At 41.0% G+C, this 20,821-nt stretch overlaps 2 protein-coding genes across 4 annotated transcripts in view; one reads left to right on the forward strand and one right to left on the reverse strand.

Annotated features, from left to right (window-relative positions):
• Window positions 1-2,038: 2,038 nt before the first annotated feature.
• Window positions 2,039-7,113, reverse strand: timm22 (translocase of inner mitochondrial membrane 22 homolog (yeast)). The gene is made up of 4 exons (XM_086226516.1): window positions 6,838-7,113; window positions 4,986-5,182; window positions 4,139-4,211; window positions 2,039-2,706 (listed from the first exon to the last, which is right to left on the reverse strand). Exons 1-4 carry the CDS (start codon window positions 7,088-7,090, stop codon window positions 2,630-2,632), a joined length of 600 nt encoding a protein of 199 aa, XP_086082642.1. The 5' UTR covers window positions 7,091-7,113; the 3' UTR covers window positions 2,039-2,629.
• Window positions 7,114-8,430: 1,317 nt separating this feature from the next.
• The window catches only part of specc1 (sperm antigen with calponin homology and coiled-coil domains 1), a 67,158-nt gene continuing 54,767 nt past the window's right edge, over window positions 8,431-20,821 (forward strand). For 2 of the 3 annotated variants that reach the window (XM_086179217.1, XM_086179215.1), the window contains exon 1: window positions 8,431-8,550. The gene's annotated coding sequence lies outside the window, so the exon portion shown is untranslated. Of the gene's footprint in view, window positions 8,551-18,251; window positions 18,411-20,821 lie in introns of those variants that run through there. The other variant, XM_086179216.1, reaches the window with a different exon arrangement.

Consider the following 20,821-nt stretch of genomic DNA (forward strand, 5'->3'; position numbering starts at 1 on the left):
TCAAGTTTTCAGAAACATTTTCATGACAAGAAACCACAGAATTGAAAAATACACTAAGGAAAAATTGAAATGCATCTAAATCTAAAGAAATTTTTAAAATATTTATAATTTAATGACAATTATTTTAAGAAGGCGACAATGTTTATCATACATTTGTTGTTATTGTACTATTAGCGCCCAGAGACCATACCTTGTCACGTATGGATATAATTTCTGTGGGATAATGTCCTTATGTCCATCCATCCATTTTCTACTGCTTATCCTATTAAGGGTCATGGGGGCCAACACATAGAGACAAACAACCATTCACACTCAAAGTCACACCTACAGACAATTTAGAGTATCAATCAGCCTCGTCCCCTCTTGATGTCTTTGGACTGTGGGAGGAAGCTGGAGTACCAGAGAGAACCCACACAGGAACAGGGAGAACATGCAGACTCCACTCAGAAAGATCCTGTGCTGGAGCCAGGACTGGAACCCAGAACCTTCTTGCTGTGAGGTGACAGTGCGGACCACTGCACCACCGTGCCGCCCTTAAATATTTATCACTCATTCAAATTTATTTAGGAGCCTGAAGACGTAGTGGGTAGGTCTCCTCCTGTGTCTCTCAGTTCAACATCTTGAGACGGATCGTTTGCTGCCCCACCAGATAGGAATGACATAATTATCAATTTGCTGTTGTCGTATTGGTTAAATTATGCAGCTGCTGATATTGGCTGGTTACATATGAGTGGAATCTTTACTTTTGCACGCTACAATAAGCTGAAAATCCATCCATTAAGCCGAGGCCTGGACCCGGAACCTTCCTGCTGTGAGGCGACAGTGCTAACCACTGTGGCCCTAAGATGATAAATCTAATAAATGATAGGCAGTCTTCATTCCACTGAAGTGTAAATGGAACCGGGAGGTTTCATTCATGCTGGAGGGGGGCAGGGAGGCCACTGTGGCCAGACGTGACTGTAGTCCTTATTTTAGGGAGTTATTCACATTCACAGTAAACTTCTCTGTCATTTTGAGATTTTTCATACAAAAATACTTTGTTTCCATTCTACTCTTTACAAAGATTTGTTTTTTATACTCTCAATTTCGGTATAAACATCAAGAAACATGATTTGAAGACAGATCTATTCACAGATTCTAACAGATGGTTGCTGAAGTATTCAGACACTTCACTGCAATTTATACAAGTACATTACAAGTAAAAGTGGCAAGAGAAATCCTACTGAAGTAAAGGTACGTTACTATTAGCAACAAAATACAAGTACAGGTTTGGTCCTGCTACCCTGTTGTCATTCGATTAATAATCCTGAAGTGTCTGCGTGTGAAGAGCATGTTACTGTAGAAGCAGTTGCAGTTTGAATTACTTTAAAGTTTTATAAATATCATTATCAGAACAATCAGACATGGCAAGAAGAAAAAACACAATGATGTCATAACCTGGTATCAGCCTATCAGGACACAAGTCCCATTCGACTCAGGGAGGTTTGCGTGTCTGGAGCGTGAACTCCTGGAGCGTGAACTCCTGGATCTTAGATGTCTTTAGTGATCCCAGTAACGGTCCGGTCATCACTGAAACCATCATCATGACACAAAACTACAATACCGGCGGCAATCGCAACACACGTGCGTGCCTGCGTTCACTAATTAAATAGGAAACATCTAAAAAGTGAATGTGATGCATTGACTTCACACTGTTGAAGCCAAACGACTAAAATGCAGTGGTAAGTTGATTCCTTTAAAACTTGGACGTGTCGTTGCTGAATGTTCAGGGTGCAGTCACTCTTACATCGGCTGAGGTCACCGACGGCCTGAGGAAAGTCGCTGTACCGTGCAAAAGGAAGTATACATTTATTCAGCAGAAGTCTTTATAACATGTCTTGAAGGAATTTCTTCAAATTAAGCTCAAACATCCACCGGGACTCAAGAATGACCTGAAAACATTTTGGTGGAAAAAGGTCACTGTGACACACACATCAGATGCATACAACCACCGTGAGGTATTTCTAATTTCAGAAATCTGAAAAAAAAAAAAAAAAGAAGCTTGGCAGCCTCTGGTTGGTTTTGTTTTTGATTTATTTATTTTTTTAAAAAGAGCTTGTTGTATCATCTTAAATGGAAGAAGTAACCAAAGCTGTCAAATAAATGTATTTGAGAGGAAAGAACAAAACTTCCACCAGAAAAGTATGAAGTGAAAGGATGGAAATAACAGAACAAATAGAGTGAATTAGTGATTAAACACTGAATCAAAACAGTTTTGAGGACAAAGGCGTTAGAAATGTAGGCTAAAAAAATATCTGAATGCAGGAATTTACAAAAACAGCCTTAATATCTTTAATTCATTCATAATCCAGGTGTGGATTTATAGCTGAGTCATGATACCAACAGGGACGAGGACCGTTGATCTCCACTGATACAGCAGCACAGCCGCTCTGCTTCTTCACCAACACGTGGTGCTTCGCTCCAGCAGGCCGGTCTTACGTCGTTGTGACATCATGAATACCAGCGGCAGCCCGTGAAATCCAGCGGTACACCAGCGGCTGCAGGTTATGAATTGGATTTCTCACACCGTCAGTCTTCGCCGGCTCCCCCGGATGTCTAAAGATTAAGTTCTCCTCTGTAGAGTCCCTCTTCACCGTAGATAATATTCAATGGCGGCAGAGAAAGCAGCGAAGCCTCCACATCCAAGGACCCCAGCCTTCAGACCAGCTGCACGCACATACAAACAAACACACACACACACACACACACACACACACGCAGAACACTCGTGAATGACGGCAGAAACAAACTGCCGATCTAAAACGTCAAGAAGGCACCAGGTTAGACTACACACTTGGGCTGAACAATTCCTCGAGCAACTTGATGATTAAAACTCCTGCCTCGTTTAAATCGGAGCAGTCCCTTGTTTAGCGCTAGGAGTGGGCACTTGAATTCAGCATTAAACTTGGTTATTCAAGACCAGAGTATTGATAAGTTTAAGGATGGATATGATTTATTATCACACAGCTGCAGCGTCTCTCCTCTCTGCGTCAAAACCCAACGCGTTTATTTTTGTCCTCCATGTATAAATTCGCCCGTAATTCACTTTTCACAGCAGAAAGCTGCATGTGGAGGAGACTTGCTGTTAATGATGGCGTTTGTTAAAACAGTCAAAACTACCGTGATGGTGAACGACATCGACACCACCCAGGTGCGCTTATAAGGTTCAAGAACTCTACAAGGGGGCCTTTACACTGACCAGGAGAGTCTGTGTCTCTCTGCCAGAGCTTCTCAGAGCAGAGGGAACAGGTGAGGGAGGAGAGGGGGACAGACTGATCACTCATCAGTCGAGGATGCTGTCGTCCTCTCAGACAGATTGAAAAAACAAAAATGCCAAAACTGGACCCATGAAAGATCATGCGAGTTTGATTATTTTAGTAGAAACAACGGACAAAAATCTCACGAGAGTTGTGCAAATAACGAGTTCCCTTCTGGACAGACCAAGAAAGGTGTGCAGCTCTAAAATAGAAAATCATGTCATGGTGCCGGTGTTTGAATGTGGCAGGCCGCCTTAAATAAAACACTGTTTACTGAGCCTCAGAGAGTCACCGACCTGTTGTGATGGAAAAAGTACTCAGATCCTTTACTTAAGTAAAAGCATTAATACCACAATGTAAAAATTACAATTAATAATCTTGCATGTAATTGTTCCCGTTTTTGAAAAATCAACATTTTGATTGCTTTTGTTGTACTTTAATGCCTCTCTTACTGGTGTTTTTTGATTACGAAATACAGACAAGCAAACTCATGAGAGGAGAAAAGAGAGAGAGGTGGCATGTTGGTGAACGAACGAACCCCCCTGGGCCCCTGTTTGTACTTCAGTAAAGAGTAAAGTAAAAACAGTAAAAGTATAAGTACAGTCACAGTAAAGTTACTTTGGTGTGAGTACTTTTACATTAGCATTTCATTCTTGTCCATTTAAGAGACGTGTCTTATTTTCTCTTTTGTACAGTACCATTGCTCTGAAATAAAGCAGAAGTATCGGAAAAAAAATGCAGAATGTGCGTTACTTCTTACCCGGTTACTTGATTGATCGGCAGAATAATCAACAGATCAGTCGATTACTAAAAGAATCGATAGCTGCAGCCCTACTACATACCACGAAACCCAATGGCTCCCCCAGTCACGCAGCCACTGTATACGGCATTCTTCCAGTCGGACTTGCCACGGTGCTGCAAATAAAGAGAGACGTTACCAACGACGTGAACTTATCTGAACTCTTATGTCATTTTTTTATATGTGTAATGCACGGCATCATTTAGAAAGACAAAATCAGTTTGCCACTAGAGGGGGCTCTGAGAGCGGTCTGACCACTCCTGTCACAAAAACAAGGTGGGGAGGGGTCATATTTCAAGAGCACCCCAGGCAAGATATTTGCAAGTGAACACCAACAGTCTATTTAAGATGTTTCCAAGTTCAGACCCTTTTTCATAAGAATTGTTTTGTCTTTTTTACAGGGTTACAATGAAAGCAACTTTATTCAGTTATTCCTCTGTACCGAGTTCAGTTCTCTCTGCAATTAAAAAATGATTCGAAATGATCTTTTTCTTTGAACGTCGGACGTGATTGAGCCACATGTAGTCATCACGTCTCAGCCTTGTTCATGCAGGCATACATCAAACCCTGGAGTGGCATTCCAGAAGGTGGGCTGAGTGAAAACCAAGGATGTTAACCCTGGGCTCAAGGGAAAGTTTGGTTTTCTGTTCCAGAGAGCGACATAACCGGCCTGAGTCAGAACATATGACATCAACCACAGATCCAGAGTTTCCTTTGAGGTTCGTCAACTCTACATTCAGGTTTGCCCTCAGAATCTATCTAACCTGCTTCAGAATACATCACAATGCCCCCCCCCCCAACAAATAACCACCAGTACACACACACACACACACACACACACACACACACACACACACACACACACACACTGAAGAGGTGTAGTGACTTACTGATTCTATGATGCACTCTGTACAGGAGAACATGGCGCCCACGATGGCAAAGTTCTTGGCGTATGACATCCCTCTCTGGCCCATGTCTCTGAGGACTTCTCGTGCTGTGGGGGTTCTCAGAGGGTCTTTGGGGTCAAAGCCAACATTGGTGTCGATGCCTGCTGTGAAAACACCAAAAGCTCCTCCGAGGACAAACCCTTTGGGAAAAAACAAAACAAAACATATCATGAGACTGAAGGAAGAAAAGATCAATGTTTCTGGCTACTGCTCTGACCGGAGAACGAGCTCTGGCATTAAAAAGACGGATCAGGAGAGAGGCCGGGATCTGCCAGCTGGCACCAACACTTACACCAGTAGTATCGAGCGTCACCTCAGTGGCATCTAGTGGCAACAATGCAACTGCTGTCACCTCGGTAACGCCTCAGTGTGACCTGCAGCCACCTCGGCGTCTCATGGCATCTCAGTGACATCTAGTGGCACCGCATGTAAATTATTCATGAAATGAATTTCACCTTAGAGGTCATGATTTAGCCTGTTTTAAAATGAATACAATCAAACATAGAAGCCATTTGAGTACACAGATTAAAAATGAGCAAACGAGCTGAATAGCATGGCAGGCAATTGAGAACTGAACTCATTGCAGACTTAACTTAGAGACATCTTGCATGTCAGATGTTGTATGAGGGAAAATATTTACTTACTGATTGTCAACTTTACTAGTTATCAAACACATACTTTGTTATCATTAAATTCAGAGTTTAACTCCTTCAGAGGGGCCGGCACCGTGCTGCAGTGGTTAGCACTGTCGCCTCACAGCAAGAAGCCAATTGATAATTATGTCATTCCTGTCTGGCGGGGCAGCAAATGATCCGTCTCAAGATGTCGAACTGAGAGACACAGGAGGAGACCTACCCACTACGTCTACAGGCTCCAAAATAAATCTGAATGAGTGATAAATATTTAAGGGCTGCACGGCGGTGCAGTGGTCAGCACTGTCGCCTCACAACAAGAAGGTTCTGGGTTCGAGCCCCGGCTCCAGCACAGGATCTTTCTGTGTGAGTCTCCATGTTCTCCCTGTTCCTGTGTGGGTTCTCTCTGGTACTCCAGCTTCCTCCCACAGTCCAAAGACATCAAGAGGGGACGAGGCTGATTGATACTCTAAATTGACTGTGAGTGTGAATGGTTGTCTGTCTCTATGCGTTGGCCCTGTGATGGACTGGTGACCTGTCCAGGGTGAACCCCACCTCTCACCTGAAGGCTGCTGGGATAGGCTCCACCCCCCCCCCCCCCCCCCACGACCCTTAACAGGATAAGAGGTAGACGATGGATGGTTGGAGTCTTTCAAACGATTTTTTTTGTAGCCTCTCGTCACATTTGCTCATATTTATTTAAAACAGGCCAAATCATATCTTCTGAACCGGAGCAGTTTGTGGAAATTGCAGAATTACTGTGTCTTTTGTTGATTTGCATCAAAATGGTTATTTCTAAGCGTTATTTCGCAACTGACGACAAAAACTTAAATTACGTCTATTGACTAGCCTCGAAATGAGCCAGTACCACCGTCTGCCACTAGATACCGCTATATATCATCAGATGCCACTGAGGTACCAGCAGATCCCACAGATGAGCTGTATCGAATTCTGTTCCCTGTCAGATGACCCCCCCCCCATCCTAAATACACACACACACACACACACACACACACCATCCCTCACCAGATCTCCCTCCACATTAGAGCCTTGACCTCGACATTCAGGATCACTGACATCATACATTTGGCCACTTGACGCCAAACCCACACAGCCAACAGGTGGAACATGTATTCATTCAGTACATGAAAGCTTATGCTGACCTCCAACACAGGCCAGAACAGACTTGAAGGCGCAGCTCTCCATTCCCCTCTCGATCATCTTCTGCTCGTCACTCTTAGGGGGCACTGGTAGTCCCCCCATAACACCGGGACTCAGGTCCTTTACGGGCCTCTTGTCGCCGATAAGGTGGTCTAGAATCATACTGTACTGGATCGGTGGGTCATCCATTTTCGGAGCAACCGAAACATTTGAGTCCGACATCGCAGTGTCTGTAACACCCGTGGAGGCCGCCATGTTTGTCAGTGACAGGATTTTACGTAAAAGCAGTCAACGACGTGCGTGTGCAGATTCTCCAAAATTTTAAGGTCCAACTTTGAGAAAAAATGTACTATTAAAACCATATCTTACAAATATTTAGAAATAAAAAATATCATTCTTCTAATTTATTTAAAAGTGATTTCATCCTGTTTACTGGATTTCGTATCAGCAGATTCGACACAGACACCCTGAAACTTAATTCTAATGTTGCACATTTCATTTTACGTTATACTATTTTAGGTTAGCCCATACGTCATCGATGTATTTGTGGTACTAGTTCTATATATTAAAGTACCACAGCTGTGGGACTGTTTTTTTTTTTTGTTTTTTTGTTTTTTTTTAATAATGAACCAGAATCTGTTCCACACTTTTTATTTACATGTGTATACATTCAGTTACCATCTGGACCCAAAATTAAAGTTTCATATTTCGTATAAAAATAATTAAACATTTTAAGATTGAACGTAAAGTGTCATTAAACTGCGAACATTGTAAGCAACATGTTGAATTCATTGTAAACATTGATTTTGTATGGTATAGTACATAGTGGTAAGTACATACATAGCCTACGTAAATACAGTGTGACAATGGTTACATTTGATTTTGCATGATTCTTTCTTTAATTTAGAGAATATATCATATATCAAGTCCCTTGAGGGAATTATTAAAACTCGTAGTATTAAAAGTGTCCAACTACATAACAACAATGAAGAATGCAAAATAATAATAATAATAATACAACAATGATGAATTGTTTCTCTTTTTTATCACATTATAAATTACAACAACATTTCATAGTGCTTCACCAGCCCGGAAAGATGTTCAAAATAATAAATTACATCAAACAAGCAGATTAAAACCAAGAAGTCATCAGATAAATAAAATGTAAAAAAAAAAAAAATTTAAAAAACGGAAAAAAGGACTACATTCCAAGGGGTAGGAAAACAAAAACAGGTGAGTTTTAAGGTGTGATTTAAAAAAAAAATAGTGAGTGAGGCTTTAATTGTTCCTGAGAGCTGGTTCCACAGTTGTAGTTTAGACATGAGGAGGTTTGAGTTGCCAGACCTGACTGACTGGGATGAGGATAAAATTATAAATATTGTGAATTCTGTAAATTGCAATGATTATTTTGGCATTTTTCTCAGTCTTGTTAATATTTTCATTTATGTAAATGCAAATACTTAACCGCACACAGAGCACGTCTGCATTTTTTGTGTGGTAAATTTGCGTTTTTTTTTAATAAAAACACAAAAAAAACTCCGTTTCCCAGAAACCTCTACGATTACTGCGCCAAAAACCTGCTCCACGCGCTCCACCTACCGGTTTGAGCACAGGACGGTGGTGGCAGGGCTGGATTGACTCGCGTGCAAGAGGTGGCGGCGGCAGCAGCAGCATCCTGACCGAGCAGCAGCACCTACCGCCGCAGTACCGACCAGGTGAGTGGACGCTAGTGTGAAAATACTCCTTTATATTCCGTTTTCCCTCCTCTTTATCGCTCACGCGCGGGGCGCGACAGTGAATTAAACTGTTAAGGTCTCAGTTGGTGTGTGATAGCGACGTCAAACTGACTTTTAATAACAACTCGTTGGTACCCGCTGCTGCTCCGGTAGTTTACTGGTAATTCTTCCCGAGGCAGGCTGACAATACCTCGGAGAATGACGCAGAGGACGCGTTGTTTTCTAGCGAATTTATTGTGTCGTTCATTGACAGGAACGCTTGGGGAAAAGAGGCAGTCGAACTGTATTTTACGTGGCTCGATATTTATCAAGGTTTTATTTGTAATATTTTTTTTCTTTTGCTAACGTTGAACCACGCGCGCTGAGTTTAACAGGGTCCTTGTTCGGCCAGTGTGGCGTGTGAGGGTCCGTTTCATGCGCTCTATCTTGTTGTCAGTGCGCGGGGATTGGAGGTTCTTGCTCTAGCACCTCTCAGCGGTCCCCGCCAGCGACAGACGTGTCCTCCCCTCAGTGAGGAGACTGCAGCTCAGTCTGGACTGCACTGTAGTTATGAGTCAGCCTGTGTGTCACATGTCTGCTCCAGCACACCTGATGGGTCGATATAAGACTTTTGTATCTTTTTCAAGAATTTATAAGAGAGGCTGTTTGTTTACGATTGAAGGTGCTGGAGTTTAGGATGGCAGGAGCTAAAATGCAGGGCAGGAGAACCAAGACCAGGGACCAGACGCTACATTACTCAGGAAAGATTTAACTCACCTTAACAGTACAGTGATTTCAACCATATCAGCACAGCAAAGGTGTAAATGCTTGGACTGACCATTATAGAAAAATATCAAATTGGGATTATCTGGTTTGGCATATGGTCAGGATGCCTCCGAGACACCTCCCTGGAGAGGTGTTCAGGGCATGTCCGAACGGCAGGAGGCCTCCAGGAAGACCCAGGACATGTTGGAGAGAGTTTGTCTCTGAACTGGCCTGGGAATGCATTGGGGTCCCCCTTGAGGAGCTGGACGAAGTAGCTGTGGAGAGGGAGGTTTTGGTTTCTCTGCTTAAGCTGCTGCCCCGTGACCTGACTCTGGATAAGTGGAAGAAGATGGACGGATGGATGGTGGTTATTTTAACTGAAACGTGTCACGATAGGATTCCAAATTGCATTTGATCTTTAGGAAGAATTGCACCTGCTGTGATTTTCATGTTGGACTTTGCCATATTTTGATGTAGATATGTTGTTCAGCTCTACTAAATGCTGTTTCAAAGCAGTAATGATTAAGTGGGTTTGGTCAGGTTACTAAACACTCTTTCCAAAAAACAGAGGGTATGGAGACAAAATATGCCTGTCAAGACCAAGACTAGGAATGCAAAGTATTGGATTCCCCCCCCCCCCCAGTATCTGATGATTAAATAGAATATATCTGATATTTTTACGACTGATATGGTCTGTGGCTGTTATTTGCCAATGCTGATGCCTGCACAAAAACAAGATATGATATTCACATTTTGTACAGGCTGAAAAACTAATGTAAACATTGCATATGCACATGTGGTGATTGTATCGGTACATAAAAAGGATTGAAATCATTATAAGGTTTCCTCCCAGATCTTAATGTACCAGAACTAGACCTGCTACTCTCCTATGCAGTTTCCTTCCTGTTATAAAACTGTGAATGTGCTCGCAGATCAAGATTAATTTCCAAACTTAGACCTGACCTGGGTAGGTTTCTTTGTGTTTTATGTAAGTTGCAAATTTTGCTTTTTCCTTTTGAAAGCACTTAAGTGCTCCGCAAGAGATTTGTCATCCCTTGATCTTTCTTCCTTTTTAGATTAGTCCAATGTCAAGGAGTCAAACAAGGCTGCGTTCTAGTTATGATTCATCTTTGTTATTCTTGTTGTTAATTACTTAACTCCTAATTAAGTCATTAAATGTTTCAGTTATTATAAGCTAAACTACCATGTCCTATTTTTGCCAGGTAACATCTGCTCATGAAATGGGTTACAGAGAAAGACTTTGGAAACTGTCCAAAAGGATATAAACCTTCGCTAGTTTGGTTATGATTTTCTGTGGAGCATAATTCACTCCTAAGAAAAGGTAAAGCGATGTATTGCGGAGTTTATGTTGCAGTGTTGTGTTTCTACAGATCCTTTGGGAGAAACAGACCGGGCATCAAATGACAGTTTCCCCTTTCTTCAGTTTCTTTGATAATATCAGGGGAAAATAGTATTTAAATGGGAGCGGAGTACCAGCCATTTCTGTTGCAGGCAGTGTGTGAGTGGTGTTTGTTGGGAATTACAGTCTTTATGTTTTTTCATGTTGAGCCATACAAGATGGGGAAATAGTTGGAAATCCGTCTCTGGTTTCCTTCTTGGCTGCGCTCGAGGCAGGCTGGCTAGACACAAGACCACACCAAGGGAGGACCTTCTTGTGTCTTCAATATGAGTGTTCAGAACAGAGTAAAGAGAATTCATGTTTATGTGTGTTGCATGCAGAGTAAAAGCTGTAAAAGCTAATGAGATTGAGAGTTTCAGTGATGATTTTGTGTTTGTCCTTGAGGGAGACGCATTGCCTCTTACCTGGACCTGATACTCAGCATGTCCTTGTAGAGCCAGGAGCAGTGACTCCTGATATTTTCCCCCTCTGGTTGTTCTCATCCTCTGTTCAACTCATTACCCAGGTCATTGCTGTCATTGGCTTGCTATTTATAGTGCAGTTGGGAGGACCCCTGTCCAGTTGTACAGTGGGGGCACGACTTGTGCAAGTCAAACAATAGTCTTTTTGACCGCTCTGCTCAATGTGATGAATTTAAATGTATGTGATTATTCTAAAGGGCATCCAAGGTCCCCTCCCCTTAGTGCTGCTGTGCACACAGAAATATCTCCTACCAGTGCTTGTCCTGGATTCACTCTTATAAAATCCACACTGGGGGACTGTGTGTACTTACTGTGATTGACAGATGTATGACATGATCAGGCACTTAGAATGACCTTGTGCTCAGATGGTGAGAAGAATAAAAAGTAGACATTAACCAGATTGATGTTGTCCTCTGTTGCTGACGATTGGCAGCACTCTTCACTCGATGGAGGGAGATCCCAAAATGGTAATGACCTGTAGACTCAATAAAACTCTCGCTCTAAGGTATTGATCCGCTTCTGTGGATTTGGATGAATACACTCTAAAAGCTACAGAACTTCAGCAAGCCAGTAAAGAATCGAGCATAATTATGAAAAAAATTACATTAATGAATATTGTGTGACGAATTTAGTGGGTTAAGTAATTTTTGCATTTCATTTTACAAAGAAAAGATGAATTTCTTTTCAGCCCAATTGTGCATCACCAATTCTACCCGGTAACTAAGCTGTCTTTGTTGTTGCTTCACCCCATCTACCAAGACTTCCACATTCCTCCTCATCACATGTGGAGCAATTGGCTGCATCTTCTCACTTTGATGGCAAGGAGTTTTACAAGAGGACATAGTCCACGGATGGGAGAATAACACCGGAGATTGTTGCAATTGAAAAAAAAAAACAGTTGCAAGCACAAGAGAAACAATACTACCTTTGTGGGGCATTTCATGTATTTATAGTGACAGTGAGAGAGAAACATGAAAGGTGCGAAAGGTGAGGTTGACAGTCAGAGATCTATATGGGCAAACTCCCAGAAGCCTTATTAGGGGAAATACCGATAAGACTGTTGCATTTCCACCATTATTCCAAAAATGGAAATACCCCAGATTTGATGAGGGTCATGTAAACTATATATTCTTGTTAGATAATGGGAATTTGACCTGCTCCAAAATTTTTCATTGTCTGATAAAGACGTGGATGTGCTGGTATTAGTCAGGTTTTAGGAGCATTCTTTGAATATTACATACAGCATATTTGGAATACGCGTCTAGAGTCAGGGGTTTTACAGCCGTTTATTACCTTGCATCACAAAGCTTCTCAATTATTTCCAGTAAGATGTGTCAATGTGCTAGCTTAATGGTACCATGCAGTTTTTTTTTTAACAAGCATCAAACTCTTTTCTATGTCCCAAAATACATTCAATGTTTTCCTAACCAGTAAACATGTCATAACGTAGTAAGTAAACAACAGAAGAAGACCTTACATAACTATTACTTTAACTGGACAGGAAGGAAATGATAAACTAAGGAAATGATATCAAACTTTAGTTTCAACCTTAGTCTTTCTGAGAGGGCTGGCTAGTCTTAGATTGTGTGGCTGCATAAAAACAGTGCTATTAGTAGAATATTCATTCTCCGTCATGTTAACAATTTGTCATAATTATGTCATTTCCAGAAAAATGGCACAAACTTGAAAAAAAGTGGAAAATTGAGTGCATGTAAATGTAGTCACTGATGTGAACACTTTCTTGACAGAAAAAACACTTTTAGCTAGACATGCAAACAACCTCCAAAATCTTGAAGAGGAGCCACACTGAGGGGATGAATGGGTGCATCATTGTACTTGGTGGGTGTGTTGTACAGGGATCAGATGACGGTACAAGACCCCCATGATGAGCAAACTCTCATCATACAGTTGGAAAAATGATTGGAAATGGAGTGTTCAGGGCAGGCTGGAGCCATAGCTCGCACCGAGGGATTAGTTTTACATATGTTTACATCATTATTTTCAACTTTGGCCAAATATAATAAGAAAGACCCAATGATATAAAAAACTCTTTTTGACAGAAAATAAGGAAAAACCATGATTAGTCTCCTCCAAATGTATTTAACCTTAAGTGCTGTGGATGTCAGTATTCTTGATTTGAATAAGTTTCAGACTCTGGTGAGGCCTGTCAGTTCTCTTCAACTTATTACACACTCTTTTAGGGAATGTTCTCAGAAGGAACTGTTGTTATCTGCAACCAAGAGGTGGGGTCTGGTTGTACAGTTGTACTGACATGTCCTTTACTGAGGTGGAGGAGGCCTCAATTGAGGAGATAAGAAGAGATGAACTGATTGGAGCAGGACTAAGTGCTGATGTGGCATTCAGTCTCCACTATTTCCGTTAGAATATGAATCTGCTTCGTACACTGTTGCAGAGATATTTGGCATGTATCGCACAGATGGACAGTTAGCTTGTAGCCCATCAAACATTTCCTGCCTACCTTCCTCGAATATTTACTCTTGTAGCATTATTGACCATGAGGCCATTTGAGAAAAATGTAGGGCAATACTTTCCATCTTTTAGGTTCCCACATCAGCTGTTAAAGGAGAAACTGACGCTCTGAGCATCTTCTTTATCTGGTTTTGTTTTAAGCTCAGGAAACAGAGCACATACTTGACAAGCATCACAGTCCAAGTCACTAGCTCCAAGGAATGCTGCTGCTCCTGTAAACGATCCATCTGGATCACACTTGAAGTAAAGCAGGAATTAGCTTTTCACATGGATGTCAGGACTCCTTTGTCTGATTGTAGATCCATGACTGGTGTCTTCCAGAAGATGACAGATAATTTAACATTGAGTTATCCCAACCAGAGAAACTGAACGAGTGAGTTTATGACAGTGTGACGTTGATAAGTGCACAAGGAGCGTTTAAATATTTGCTTGCTGGCTGGTCTCTTGTAATCCTTGCCTCTGTCTTCATGCAAGTAAAATGAAACACACACACACACACACACACACACACAGACTAATAGTTATGAGTTCATTCTCTGGGGTTGGACAGTAGCTCTAGTTAGTGGCGCTAATATTATGATGCTCTATTGTGGAAAATCACTGAGCTCTTCAGCGTTTCTTTTTATTTCCGCCCTGTTCTCATGGATGCTATGCTAGTGTTTCTATGGAATCCACCCACTCAGTGTACATGTAGCCAGCCAGGCAGACAGGAAAGCAGCCGTGGTCTCTGCTACGTGGCACTGACCAACTGTTTATCAGACAAGAACTTTGACACCATCAGAGCAGGAAGTTTGGCCCTCGAGGGAGCCCTGCTCTGAGAAAGATGAAACACATGCTCTAAAAGATGAAATATGCATGAAGACTATCCGTCTCAGTTACCACGACTTTGTCTTGTCTATTTGGATATAATAGATGTCTGTAACTGCTGTGAAGTGGTGCTGTACAATACATTCATTTTTCTCTTGTGCCTTGGCCACACGAGGAGAACCATAGCACATTTTTTTCCCACCTTTTTTAAAGGTTTCATGTTTGTGACAATTAAATTGATAATTTCCCCGCATAGCGGATGTCATCAACATACAGTAACTTATTTTTTACTTATTACAGTAGTTTTTGTACAAAACAGTGTTAATACCCTTACAACTTATAAAGTTACTCATATTAACAGCCATTAGGCATACATTTTATTATGAAATGTAAAGATATATAAAGGCAGGCAGGCAGGCTAGCAGCTAAACAAACGATTGATCTCTTACTAGTTTAGAGGAAGTCCTTGACTCAGCACTTTGCTCGTCAGCTCTGCTTTCCTCTCTTCTGGAGCAAAAAGATGCTGATTTGAGCAGTAGCTTTCATCTTCAGCTTATTTCATATTCAAAAGCTGTGTTTTGGTTGAGATGTGATATCACAGAATGTCAGAAACTGTTGCAGTATTAATTTGCAAAGCAGTAATTCAGATAAAGATAAAAGGACAAGAGTGGACCAGAGATGATCTTAAACTTTTGTTATGATTAATCAGCACGGTTGCATGGGAAAGAGGTAGGATGGACACGACACCAGTTAATCACAGGCCTCACAGAGGACGGTTTCCAGTCTTTGATTCTGTGAAGGAAGCCAAAGCTGCTGGTGTAAACCTACATACATGTAGGTACAGGGAGATATTCAAACTTCGCACAGCCAGCCAGCACCTTCTTACCCTGAGACTCAAATCAAACCAACATCACCACACAAAAGAATAATATTTGAATAGCTAGATGCTATCCCAGTTTGTTTGGAACCCTGGCTTTGCTCCTGATCATGAAATGCAAATAGTGACAGCAGAAAGAGCCACACTGCTGTGTGTGATAGTATTTTGCAGCTTCTATGATAGTGACTTTGAAGGAGGTTTGCATCCTTTTGCACTTTAGTTTCACTTTTCCCCAGACTAAAGAGGAACCCAGGGGGGAGTGCAGAGACCGTCTCACAGTGTGAGACTAATCCCACATTCTTCCTGTTTCATTTTCGCTGAGATAATGACTTTGAACACTTCATGTCCCTACACCCAGGTGTTATACAGATGCCTTAAGTCTGTCGACGTGGTCAGGCAAATTTTAATGCATTCATGCATGCATGTAGTACACAAATATCCTACTCTGTCTTTATTGTATGAGAAATGTAGTCATATTGGTCATGATTATATAGTACAGGGGTTGTCTGAGATGGTGCGATGACACTTAGACAAAGCTTAGAGTATTGCCCCCCTTTTACTCCTTCTTACATTCCTTATAGTTTGGTTTCTGGATGCCTATATTGGATTATTATTATGTAATTTGATCCCATACAGAGTCAACGATTTAGCCAAGCAAGATGTTGCTGTTATACATAACTTCAAAGTTACCAAGGACATGAAAACTGTCTGTCTTTCTTCATTTATTAGTTTCTGATTTTGGATAGTAAAAACGCAGTTCATTTACACCAGAATTATCCCTTAGCAATAGCTTTAATAAATCATTGAATATGTCCTAAATTATGTCCTTGGATATATTTCACCTTCTTGGCATTCTGAGTTACATTGTCAGAGTAATTTTTGAAGCTCACATCAGAAGCACAAAACTGTAGACTGGAGCCTTAAATGTCAATGGCATGACTAAATTATGTTGTATCCCATCTCTGCACAATGCTGTAACTTCGCAGCATCTGAGCAGTGTTATTCCAGTGTTAATTGTGTGTATAGTTGTCTAAACATTTGGGTGTTGACAGTGAAATGAAAATGTTGGTTATACTTACAGTGGTAAAAAAGTAATATTTTAAGCCACGCACTGCCACACATTCACACAGATGAATCACCGTCATTGCACTTTTTATATTTGTTTTCACATCCCGTGCAGCCCCATGTGTTTGTGTGGAGAATCTGACTCAGACTCTGAGCTTTTTCCTGTGGATGGAAGGAGAGGAAGAGACTTGAGAAGCAGACAAGCAGTATTTCAGCATTCCTGCCACAACTTCTTCCAATCCATTCTTGTTTCACATGATGACCAGAGTCACTGTATATCCACCTTTCCTAATGCATCCAGCCAAATTGATTTATCTTCCATCATTAAATAATTCATATTTGGCCACAAAACATATTTTTTTCCTGTCATGTGAAATTTAGTCTGTTTCCAATGACAAAGCTGGATGAGCTACTGGTCTACAGCTGTTAACAGCTCTTAAGTGTCTTTTTCAGTGCACATGGGAATTAAGGTGTTATGTACTGTCAAATAATACTGAGGATATGAGTTTACTGCTGCCAGCACAGTGGAATAGTGATGTCCTTCAAATAGCTAAAGACAATGTTAAATATCAGTCTCTTGTTCTGCAAGCTTTTCCTAAATTATTTCTATATCTGCAGTTTGCATATCTCTACTAAAAACACAAAAGGTACATAAGCATTTCATGCTGACAATATTTTTTTATGATTGTTTACGTCTGTATTTTTTGATCGTCTGTATATATTTAAAAATTGACATTGTGGTGAGGTTTTCTGAATTTGTGACCAGTTACTTATATTTTTGGCTCCTTTGAGACTTGAACAAAGGTGGTAACACTCCTGACATTCTGGGTTTTATTAAAATAAGTACTCGTCTTACTGTATTTGGAAGAAAAACAATATGAGTCAAGGTTCAGTGTTTGAGAAACATTTGTTGCCAAGTATACTAGTACTGTAGTCCACCATCCATAGAATAGACAAGATTAGAAAACAAAGTCGCCTTTGTCTTTTGTTCATCTAAAATCTGTATCTGCCGCAGCAGGGTATGAAACAGTAGGTGGTGCTTTTAAAAGAATCTTGAACTGTTGCTCAACTTGCTGTAGCGCCCTTTAAAGAGCAGATTTTGTGGTGGAGCAGGGGTGTGGTCAGACCACAGTTAGCCACTTGCCACAATCTCAAGCCTATTTTGCTTTGGGCCAGAGCAGAGTTTGCGCTCTACCCACATGCTCTACGGCCTTGGCATGCCGTAGATTGTGGGATCCAAGTATGGAAGAGCATCAAATTCAGGCCCCTCTGTAAATGACCCACCCTCATATTAAAGGGTTTTCAGACAAGGAATGGCTTTGTCAGTATTGGTGGCTGCTTTTTGTGCCCACACAGCCTACAGATACTGTGGAAATATATACATCATACCGATGAGTGTTATAAACAAGAATTTACTTCAACTAGTCTGACATTGCACAGAAATATTTCACTGAGGCAGGACACATGCTTGTCATGGTTGTGTTTTTTAATTTAAGAATACTGCCTCACCCACATGCCCTGCTCGGCCCCTCAACTTAAATCCAATTGAGAGCTACTGTCCTGAGAACAAAATGTAATCTGTACCTCAAACAGCAGTTAGAGGGTATGAAGGTCTCACTGCAACATAAAGTTCAGTTCCTTCTGTTCCTATTTGTCTTTCTTACAAGGAGCTTTTCACTATTAAGAGAGAGTCTGGAAAGACTGAGAGGATGAAAATGCCCACGGCTGTGAGCCTCTATTCCTCTCTCTGTTTATGAGAGAATGAAGGAGGCAACAGCACACACAGCACAGCAGTTGGCAGCATGCAGTACTTCCTCATCCTAACTGCTGTACTGAGGTAGACAGGCGTTGCTCCTGGCTGCTGATTTTGCCCTCATATTCTCTCAAGAGCTCAGCAGAGGACAAATACTTGGGTCATTTGTGCTCCAGGGCACTCAGACAAAGGGCAGACTCTGGGACGTCCAGTCCTCAACACGTGAGTGTGCTGTAGAAATATATCTCTTTTTACAAAAAAAAAAACATTTCCTCTATGACAACAATCTGCCATCACCCTCTTTCCTGTTGCTTGGTACCTTAAGCTCTTAGATGATATTATGATGTGTTTTATCATCAGTCATGGTTTTAAAGCTGAATATAGACAGTTCATTTTTTATTGAACATGTGATTGGCAACCCTCCGATTAGAAGAGGAATGTTTAAAAAGGGAAAAACTGAAATCATTCTACAGAAGTCAGGAACATCTGCTACCTGTATTTCTGCCAGGTCTCTCACATTTCTGTCAAGCACTGAAAGTACAAACTGTGAAATACTTTGAGCAGTGAAACCACATACATATGATCCACTCTATGTTCTATTTAGGTTGTGTTTGTCCCTTTTAAAAGTTAACCTCCTTAACAGCTAGCCAAAAAGGAAGGCAAGAATGAAAGGATGTGATGAAATAGTGAAACTTTAAAGCGCCGCTTGTGTCTTCCTTGTGGTATGTTACATAATCTTGAAACTCTTTATTGTCATTGCTTGAACATAATTAATCGTATCAAAGCAGGGCAGTCACACCCGAATCCTTTTGATTTAATTGAGTTCCACCACAGGAAGGTGTGAATGCCAAGCTTTTCATTCTTCATCCAGTAATGAGAGGATGCATTTCACCCCAGTGTGCTTGTATTGTATTCTACACTGGAACAATTCAAGTATTGTTTTATATGGCTTGACCTGCATTTTAGTTCAGAGAATAGTCAGGACTCAGCTCAGAATTCCAAATATAATGCAAAATCCATTATGGTTGAGGGAGACTGAGTAGGCTAAGTTACATATTCATGCAAAGAATGTGTACATGCAAGATGGCATTTCCTCTCTAAGTTGTTTAGGTAGGGAGTAATTATTGGTTGTGCCTCAACAAAAGCAGTTTTGTGACTTAAAGCATCTTTGTGTTTATCTTTTTTTTTTTCAACTTGACTGATGTTGTAGAGAAACTCAAATGAAGTAGTCAATGACTGGCAAATAGGCTGATTTCTTGTATCGCTCTGATTTAGTGTGCTATTTATATTGTGTAATGTGGTTGATCTTCCACGTCTGATGACAGCACGTTGTCCTCTCCTTCAGGGTTGTATCTGATCAGATGATATGTGAAAGACTGTTTTGGTTGGTCTTGACTTCTTGTACTTTCCCTCAGTCTGCCCCAAGCAGTCCAGTCCCGCAGCAACCATCAGAACTTCAGAGAAACTTCTCCCATATTCATATTCTCCCACATTCAGCCTTAAGTCTTTCTTCGTTTTGGCAGCAATATAATTAAGGCTGATGATAACCCATTAATTATGTCTGTGGCAACTAGTACAAGTTACATTTGGTCTTTTAATTTGTTATTTTTTAGAGCAAATTTTATATTTCTCTTTTTACCAGCCCTGTATAAGCTAGACAGCATGTTTATTTTGTCAGACTATGTGAGGTCTAGTTTGCTAAAAGTCCATAAATGCCAGTCATCTTTTTTTAGGTGAGCTGCATTTACAGAGAGGTACCCTTCTCACTCTATGCATCTCTACTATTGGCTAGTTTGAGTGTAAAATACAACCCACTCTTTCAAAGACATTTGGGTTTCTAAATAGGACACTATAAAGTAAGTGGGACACACATGCGGCTCCAGAAAAGTTGACCTCGTATCTCTGCAAAGGATAGGATGGAGTTGTTGGAGAGGTATGTAGAGAATATTTGACTTATTCAGGCTTTATCTATTTTGAGAGTTTTGCAGTTTTTAGTTTTTGCTTGGTTCCTCTCTGTTTCTAAAAGAAAAATAACATAATGGGGACATCCTCAATTTTTCCTCACTTCCTCATTTAGCCAAGACAGAGACCAGGTTGAGGAACAACGTCATTATGTTTGGCAACAAGTTGTTCTACAATCATGTAAACTGATTTGAGGCATAAAAGCTGAGGTGTTGGACTAGAGGGCCAGGCAGGGGTTAGTCACAGGATTTTGCCTGGAGAGCTCATAGTGTCATATGATAGGCTGACAGGCAGACACATGCTTTCATAGTGGCAAAAAAAAAACCTTCAGTGGATACAGTGTGTTCATAATGTGATTACTGCCTGAGCAAAAACAAACATTCTCTCATTGTTTCAGTGTAAAATGTACTAAAGACATACACACATAGGTTTTATTGGATTGGTTGCTGCAAACTTGAAAATATAATGAAATCCAATATCATTTGTCTTGCTCTCAAGTATTGTGCAACCTTAAAGTCACTCCAGCTAAATACAGAGAGCAAACCATGATGGGTCTGTCTTGAGGTAATTCGTCAGTATTCCTATAAACAGTCCCGTGCTTCTCTGAGGATTGGACAGGTCAAGTTACCAAAACCCTGATCAATTACCCAGCCATCCTGCTGAGCCTACAG

Source organism: Aulostomus chinensis, chromosome 15 (genome assembly GCF_037954235.1).
Source record: "Aulostomus chinensis isolate RoL2024-O1b breed Wild chromosome 15, RoL_Achi_v1.0, whole genome shotgun sequence".
Classification (NCBI taxonomy): domain Eukaryota; kingdom Metazoa; phylum Chordata; class Actinopteri; order Syngnathiformes; family Aulostomidae; genus Aulostomus; species Aulostomus chinensis.